This window comes from Eleutherodactylus coqui, chromosome 8 (genome assembly GCF_035609145.1).
Source record: "Eleutherodactylus coqui strain aEleCoq1 chromosome 8, aEleCoq1.hap1, whole genome shotgun sequence".
Taxonomy (NCBI): Eukaryota; Metazoa; Chordata; class Amphibia; order Anura; family Eleutherodactylidae; genus Eleutherodactylus; species Eleutherodactylus coqui.
Window position 1 is genome coordinate 128103375 of NC_089844.1, and position 8955 is coordinate 128112329.

General features: G+C 40.4%; 1 protein-coding gene across 1 annotated transcript; it reads right to left on the bottom strand.

Annotated features, from left to right (window-relative positions):
- Positions 1-5015: 5015 nt before the first annotated feature.
- Positions 5016-7669, bottom strand: LOC136576807 (parvalbumin beta-like). Its single transcript, XM_066576387.1, has 5 exons — positions 7565-7669; positions 7060-7127; positions 6012-6144; positions 5568-5677; positions 5016-5340 (listed from the first exon to the last, which is right to left on the bottom strand). The coding sequence occupies exons 2-5, from the start codon at positions 7118-7120 to the stop codon at positions 5315-5317; spliced, it is 330 nt and encodes a 109-aa protein (XP_066432484.1). The 5' UTR covers positions 7121-7127; positions 7565-7669; the 3' UTR covers positions 5016-5314.
- Between the last annotated feature and the right edge of the window lie 1286 nt (positions 7670-8955).

An 8955-nucleotide genomic window follows, 5' to 3' on the forward strand; every position in this document is an offset into this window, starting at 1 on the left:
GGGTCCCAAACATCTCCTTATACTACAGAGCAGCACTAACGAGGCGAATATTGGAGATGACCCAGGGCAGGCCTCAAAAACGATGGGTGGCCATGGTACATGATTTAGCCCCTCAAAGCATGCCTGGTCTAATCTGGATACCGGGTAATGGGAAACATAAAGACGTAGGCCTACCCCCATTTATAGAGGGGATAATTACTGCCTGGCTGGGGTCAGCTACAGGGAAGGGGTTGATCAGGAGACCTGGTCCACTAACACCACTAGTGGGCAACAAGGACATACCAACGTTCTATAGGGGGTCCACCCTGGTCAACATGCTAGTAGAGGATCAATCAGAAAGCATTCCTAGGGTAAAAGACATGATTGGGGAGGGTGGGCTTAAAACACTTGAGGAGATGTTGGGGGGGAAGGAGATCCCCGACCGGAGCATGGTACCAGTATCTCCAGCTGGGACATTATATAAGATCGTTGGGAGGAACACAGCTGGTAGCAACTGATCTGACCCCTTTTGAGAGCCAGTATGCTCTTAACCATTCTAGGAAAGGAAGTTTGTCTGACCTCTACTACTTTTTGGTGGAGACGGACACACAAAGGAGCGGGATAGCCTTAGAGGAGGAATGGGCAGCAGATCTGGGACACTTGCCCCTGGAGGAGAACTGGAAAAAAGCGTTCATCCTCACACACAAGCTGAGTATATCCAGCAGATCACAAGAACTTAATTACAAGATCCTAATCAGATGGTACAGGACGCCGGAGAGGCTCGCCAAAATATACCCCCAGTACTCGGATTCTTGCTGGAGGTGCCAGACGGAAAAAGGTACATATATTCATTTGTGGTGGTCGTGTCCACTGATCTGTCCTCTATGGCAGGAGGTGGGAGCCCTATATTCCTGGGTCAGTGGGACGACCCTACGGCTGACACCGGAGATGGCCTTACTATCAATGTTTCCCGGGTCCATATCCAATGCCAAAAAATCACTACTAAGGTTTTTCATCTTAGCCACCCGACATGTGATCCCGAGGAAATGGAAGGCCCGGTCGGCCCCCTCTAGACTAATGTGGCTTGAAACAATGGATCGGTTAGGTTATATGGAAGAACTATGCGCCAGAGATGAAATCAGATACAATAAATACATAGCGATCTGGAGTGCTGGACCTCAAAGAGAGGGACGATGGAGATATCCAATTGGATCCAAACGGGGTCTATTCCACCCCCGAGAAGCCACTCCACCATGGTGTAGAGGGAACTGGACGGTACTAGCTGCGAGGACAGGGTTAGGCAGGATGACCACCCCCCCACCCCCCCCATTTTTCATTCCACCCCCTTTTCTTTTCATTTCTAACTCAACCCTATTATTATCTGACCTTTTGCTCTTTCTCTTCTTGTCCTAATGCACCCCGGGTCTCTCCTGGAGGAGCATTGGACCACTCAAACAATTTACTAGTTAAAGTTGAAAATTGGAGTTGGTTCTTTAAGATATAAGTTAGCCTACAACAAACGACAGAAACCAAGAACCCAGCATAAAGAAGTTTTATTTAAGCTTGCACAAATAAATTAAACATAGCGAAAGTTGTAAGTTGGCCTGGATTGTAGGCTTATGTTGATATGTGCTGTATACGTTATACAAAATAAATAAATACATTTTGAACCATAAAAGAGGACTAGATGTCTTTTTAGAGCAGTACAACATTACAGAATATAGACATTAAATAGCCAGAAGGGTTGTTGATCTGAAATGTTGATCCAGGGATTATTCTGATTGCCATTATGGAGTTGGGAAGGAATGTTTCCCCCAGAATGAGGGTAAATGGGCTTGTGCCCAGTAGGGTTTTTTTTGCCTTCCTCTGGATCAACAAGGAGGATGGGAGGTGGACACAGGCTTCATTGATGTTATCCAGATGCTGAAGATTTTAAGGTGCCTCCACTGCTGTCATTCCGGAGAGGTACAAACATTTGGGCTACATTGATTCACACTGATAGGCAGATCAGTCATACTTCTAACAAACAGACATTCATTCCAGCTAGCAAGAAAGGTTGCTATTTCTGCCTAGGATGTGCTAGTTGTAATAACCTCCTCAAGGGAGACAGGTTTTCACATCCAGGCACAGGTGTGACTTATCACATTTGGGATAGATTTACTTGTCTTTCCTCGTACGTCATTTACTTAATTGTTTGCCCTTTTGGGCTTCTGTACATGGGCGAAACTACCACTGAAGTGAAAAATTGGATCTCCAAGCATAAAAGCACAATCAGGATGGGTAACACTGAAGTACCAGTAGCTAAACATTTTCTAAAAATGGGACACTCTGCGAGCCAACTTAGGTTTCGGGTTATCGATGGGGTCCCCAAAAATATACGAGGTGGTGACAAAAAGCTCAAATTCCTTGAACTTAGGTGGATCTTTTGTCTGGAACTCTCTAGCCGAAGGGTCTTAATATTGAGTATAATTCAGTTCCATTTTTCTGAGGACATTATAATTGGACGTGATTTACCATTGATGTTGAATTTAATTTTTTCTCGTGTTCTTTCTGTATTTAGTACTTGAGTTATTTTTATAAGCATATATTCAGTTCTGTTTTATTCATTGTTATTTCTTTGTTTTTCTCAGATTGTCGTGGGAAGCATCTGAGTGTGCAATACGTGCACACTAACATGCATCCACTGAGGTTCTGTGGTACACATGTTTTTGGAATGTGTTCACATTCCTCTATTATGCCTGCCCATTACTGCATGCGATACCATATGGGTTATACTGAACTTTTTTGACAAGATTTTAACAGATACGCTGCAGTCTGAGTGGCCATGTTAGATAGCTTATGTGGACAGCTGCCATGAAAACTCATCAAGAATGATAGGGTGGGTATCGCTGCGGTAATTCTCGCGATGCATGCTTTGTGCTCTTGCGTGATAAGTTTCTGAGCTATTGCGATCAACATTTGATTGACACAATGGGTATGAGAGATTTTTTGAGATCCCGCAGTGATTCTTTGTGTTTTCCATCATGGGTCGCCTGCGGTGTAGTGTTTGAAGGCATCGCGATGTTTGACACGATTGGCGCAGTACTATCCATTGGATTCCAGCCTGTGACGCACCCCAGCAGGTCTAATCCTATTAACATTATTGGACTGCCATGCAGTAACCTATCCTGTATTTCCACACCAGGTGTTCCCCTACTTGACCAGCCCCCTGAATTTCGGTGGGGTATGAGTATACGGGGTTTTGTGATTGGATTGTCTGTCTTATATATGTTTGGTGTTTTTAGTATGTTTTAAGCTTGACAAAGACCACAGACGTGGTCGAAGCGTCGCATAACTTTGAGTGGAGATTTAATAGAGGAAGCATCTTTGATGGTGAAGCTTGTACTGAAGATTCTTGTGTCCTGCTGCTTTCCTACATTTGATTTGTCTTTTTTCAGCCTAGCGTACTATGTTACTAACTTATGTGCTTTCTGTAAATCATTTATCCTAAGTAATGCTAGACACGTAAGAATCAAGCAAAAAGCAATACACACAAGATACATAATAATAACCTACTCCTTAATATTACACATAATAACCAACCAAGACTTGCAGCTACCAATAGCACTTGCACACCCACCCACACGCACACACACACAGCATTCTGACCGTATCTCCTTCCCTTCTCTGATGTCTTATTCTATTAATATTGACTTTGCAACCAAGGGACTAGTGGGAATGAAGGGGTTAATATATGATAGTAGGGCTAAAGAGTTAATGTTGTCTGTGTGGTCATCTCTGGAAGAGAAATGCGACTTTTTTACAATAGTGCATCGGATCTGAGCTTTTAAAGAGGACCTGTCAGCCCTCTTAACATATCTACAATAGGGTATGTCCCTACACAATCTGATATTATGCAATGAGTGCTGACATCGTTAATCTGTCCAGGCACACATCTAACGGACAATGGGATGGGAATGCCCAGTTGTCTATTTATTTGTAAATTTCCGAATAATAGCGAAACAGTAAAACACAAAGTTCTAAGAAAAAGTGCTCCAGGATTGTCATTTTGTTGGGGAATACAAGTTCTGCATTGCCGTCAGGTCCATTTTAAAAGACCAACCCATACCTCCTCCCACCCACGGGGTATGAACTTATTTCACCTTGTGTACCCAACAAGGAAAACAGATATGGAGCCCTCTAATGAGAACTTTATTGAATCCCAGTTACCCTGTTGCGTTGCTGCATTTGCAGAAGTATTAGCTAGGAGCTTTGACCCAACATCCCTCCATGCTAACTCTCTGCTATGTCCGTCTTGCACAGCATAATATTTCATCCAGATTTCTAGCATTGCAATCAGAGAGTCCATATTCCAAACAACTCCACAGTATGCCAGGACTGTCAGTGAAACACAACCTGCAACTTAAGACGTGATCAGAGTTCACCAGTCAGTGGGCATTGAAAGATTGTGCCGATTCAAGGATGCTTTAGAACTGGATACTTCTAAGAAAGAAGTCCTCTGTCTATAGCTACAAGAAAAGTTTACTACAATGTTTCATTAAACTTTATTTAAAATACTATGGACTCCCCCTTTAAATGATTATCTTCCTGTGGTCTAGTAAAAATGCAAACATTATTTAAAAGTGACAGGCACCTTCTAGCACCCCCTATTTCTCTGTGATCCCCAGCATGTCAGAAATAACTGATATAGTTGCAGTAATTATAGTAGATCGCTTCTTCAGGGCAGCCTGTTAATTTTAAAGAGAGCTGGACAAAATGTTAAGACTGCTGTTGGCTTATAAGACCGCATTCATGTAATGTAATATCTTGTAGTAGCTGCAGGCAATGTTAGATATGAGATCACTTCTATTTCGAAAGAAACTTCCAAGCTGGCCAAGCTGAGCCTATCTATCTATCTATCTATCTATCTATCTATCTATCTATCTATCTATCTATCTATCTATCTATCTATCTATCTATCTATCTTATATCTTGAAGTATCCCAAGATGAATGTATCCATTCTCCATCGAGAGAAAAATAAACCAATAGACCAAAGTTTTTATTTTTATTTAAATATTTTTTATTTTTCCTTCTTCCAACCACAACTTGAACATTGTGATTGGTTGAAATCAGTAAGCGCCATCCAAAAACACTTAAGACATAACATCGAATGAGCAGTGTACCTGTACATTGTTAGATATTTCAATAGTCCCAAAAAGAGTTAACATACAAGCATTTTACCAATGCCATGAGACAGTATAAAAATGCACAAATAAGTGCTAGCCGTGAATGAGGTGCCTGTTGGGTGTAAATTGAGAGGTTCAGTCCTTAGTCTTCTGTTTGGTCTTGGGCTGTTTATGCCTTCACCAGAGCCTGGAATTCTGAAATGTAATAGAAAGAGCATTTGTTAATTTTTTTTTAGTATTTTTTATAAAAATTATTTGCTGTCAATTTTTTAAATTTGTAAATGCGCTAATTAGCCATTTCTAAATGTTGACATTTCTCAAAAAGTTTTAAAATGATGGTAGCTCACAAGGAACATTTCTATATATGCAGCAGATTAAGTAGCAAACAAAATCTATAGAAAGTTCTAGAAAATAACTCTTACCATCTACTCCAATCTTGCCATCACCATCAGAGTCCCCAGCCTTCAGGAAAGCCTTGGTCTCAGCATCATTCAGAGCTCTGGCGTCAGGCTTGAAGTTCTGCAGGAAGAGTCTGAAAAAAAAATTAAACATTGTTGTAAGTGTCATGTTTCTTCGCTCTCACTGCAGTCTCAGATTATGCAGAGTTGGGTCTTCCATTACCTGGGGCAAATATTCAGTTTACTGCTATGGATCTATATCTAAATGCTTGTTTGTGGCTTGTTGAGACTTTTCCTGGCACCCAGGGCACATGCCATTGCCAGCTCCCTCCCCGCTCCCCTCATTTTAATTTTGGGCTATGTGGTGCTCAGTTTCATACTTCTAAACTAATTTGTTACTAATTCATAGTATAATGTAATAATCTACTACTTATAGTTTAAGATAAAGCCCTTAAAGTGTCTCCTTACGCAAGTTCATCTTCCTCAATGTATCCACTGCAGTCTCTGTCAAGGATCTCGAAAACCTTCTTGACCTGATCAGCAGACTTGCCACTCAGACCAACCTTCTTAAAGAAAGATTTGTGCTCGAAGGAGTTGGCGGCTGTAAGAAAAAATAATCCACATTCACAAGTGATCTAGAGTACAGAGAAATACAAAAAATACTTTAAAGTGGTTGTGTATAAGAAAATAATGAAAGATCTGCTTTTTTTTCAGAAACAGTGCCACTCTTGTCTGTGGGCAGTGCCTGGTACTGCAGCTCATCCCCTTTGAAGTGAATGGAGCTGAGCTGGCAAATAAAACTTGGTCTGTGGATAAGAGTCATGAATGATGCTTCCAGAAAGAGGAAGCAAACTATCTATTCTAATCTCATTCAACCACTTTCAGTATTCTTTAAATTGTGCAAATTACAGAAAATTCCCCTAAATATTTATTTATGGCTTTAGTATTCATACAAGGAAAAAATAGGATGCTGATATATTTAGCAGATAATCTATTTAAGACATATCTATATTTTTGTTGCCAAGTCAAGAAATGTTAATGCAAATCAACTTTTATAAGCAAAGTTGCAAAACAAATGTATTAACCTACTGCTAATCTATCTATCTATCTATCTATCTATCTATCTATCTATCTATCTATCTATCTATCTATCTATCTATCTATCTATCTATCTATCTATCTATCTATCTATCTCCATATCTCTTTCTTTAGCCAAAGTCATAACTTAAAGTTCCTCTGCCCCAAAGTAAACTCTGAAACACTACGCCCAAACTATAACATACCATTTAGAGTATCAGTCTCCCCATAAGAGTCAATGGGACTTTTGAGGCCCCTTTAGACTTCAGGGTCCAGATATGACTGCAAGCTCTGAGGCCACAATATGTCCCTGTCCCATCCATTTATCTAATCTATCTATCTCTATTTATCTAGTTCTTTCTTTCGTTCTCTCTCATTAATAAATTTGTAGCTATGCATTACTTCTTGCTACACCCTAGAAATAAAAGCAGTCACTTACCCTGTACACTGGTCAGGGCAGCATCAATGTCCTTGGCGCTGAGAATGTCAGTGATAGACATGGTTGTGCTGCAAGTATAAAAATAAAAATTAAGTTTTGAAGCAGAAAATAAATTAAAGCTTGACATTTTAGATGAGAAAGCTCTAAAATCGGAACACTTCACTATGTGCTTAAGATTTTGCCAATTGAAGAGTGATTGAGTTCTCTGCATACATTTTTTCAAACCATATAATCTTCTACATAAATTAAAAAATTCTATCTTCTGAACTCAAGAAATAAAGATTTCTAAAGTATTATTTAGGTAATATAATAAATTACAAAAATTGCAATTTTCATCGAAGTCCCTTCACTCTTCAATCCGCATAAGTTTTTTTTTCCTCCTTGTATCATCTTCTTATTTCCTATATTTTGTGATCCATGTATCCTTCGGTCCCAGGCTTCTTCTGCTGCTGTAGACCCTTCCTTGATCTGCTAAGTCCCAAGTGTCTGGATGTGAACAGCTTACCTTGTAGTGTTTTTGGACTGGGCAGGGAGACTATCTGCTTGGCAGTGGAGCGCTTGCTGAGTGTCCCCACAGGGCTAGCCCCATTTATATATACTTTAAGTTGCATACCATATACAGATCTTGGTTCCCAGCGTCACGGATAGGGAATGGTGTCAAGTGAACTTGCCTAACTAATCATCTAGCACTATTTTTATCTCCAGAGTATACATATGATATTAGCAAATGCAACAAGATAAGTGGTAAGATGCATTAAATATAAACTATTGAGAAGGTAATGTTTCTTTGTGCAGGAAACAGGAAAAAAAAAGTTACACTTTGTGAAGTAAAGTTTTCTAAAGGAGCAACTAAAGACATGTAGAGTTTAACAAGTTGTAGACTGGAGTGCAACATGACAACATGGGACAACTTAACAGCCTAAAATCAAAAATGGTGCGATACAAATACAAACACAAACACACACATTCCCTACTTCTCACCGCTACCAGTATTATAGAGGATACATTAAAATGGAAAAGTTTTTTTAAGGCATTTTTTATATTTTTTACCAAAAATTTGGACAACATCAGGAAAAGATTTACAGTGCTTATTTGTAATATGGGTAGCTGTGGAAGTGATATGGGTATTACTACATCATACATATGTAAATGTTGATCGTACTCATCTACAGTATGTGTGTATGCATTTATATTAATTAATTCAGCAGGTTTATTTTATTTTTGCATGGTCTTTTACAGTGTCAATTATTTTGTTTGACAGTTTGTACCCATTGAAGGGTTAATGAGTTTCTGACAGGGACAGGGGAATACATGCCAAGCAAATGAATGTGCTGTCTTCAGCCTCCACTTACAAATCTTGTGTTACATGAACTAAGTAATTCCCTTTCACAAGTTGCAGGATATATCCAGACTGGTGCAGTGAAGTTACTTTGCCCCCAGAAGATTCAACTAGCTGTCTGAAGCCCCAGGACCACACTCCTCTGTGGCCTTTTATGTACATTGTCTCTCTTAGGGCTTATTCACAGGGCTGTGGCTGTTCTGCGCCAGTAGAAATCATGTGCAAAAAGTTTGGAGAGCACATGGACTCCAATGTTTAAAGAGCCCCACTGTTGCATGCAGGCTCGGATTGACCTGAAGGGGAACAGGTGAGCCCCAAAGTTGGCCCTGGGCTGCTAGCCCCCATGCACAAGTAGCGCATTGCATAGTACACTTTCTGGACTACATACAGATAGGGAGTGTAAGGCCTCCTTCCCACGAACGGATTTACGCCGCGTAAATTCGCGGCAAAAATCCGCTGCGTTGCCCCCTGCTATTAGGTTCTATTGAACCTAATAGCTCAATGCTCACGGTGCGGAATTCCACCGCAGAATTTCGCACCGTGAAATCTCCCGTCCT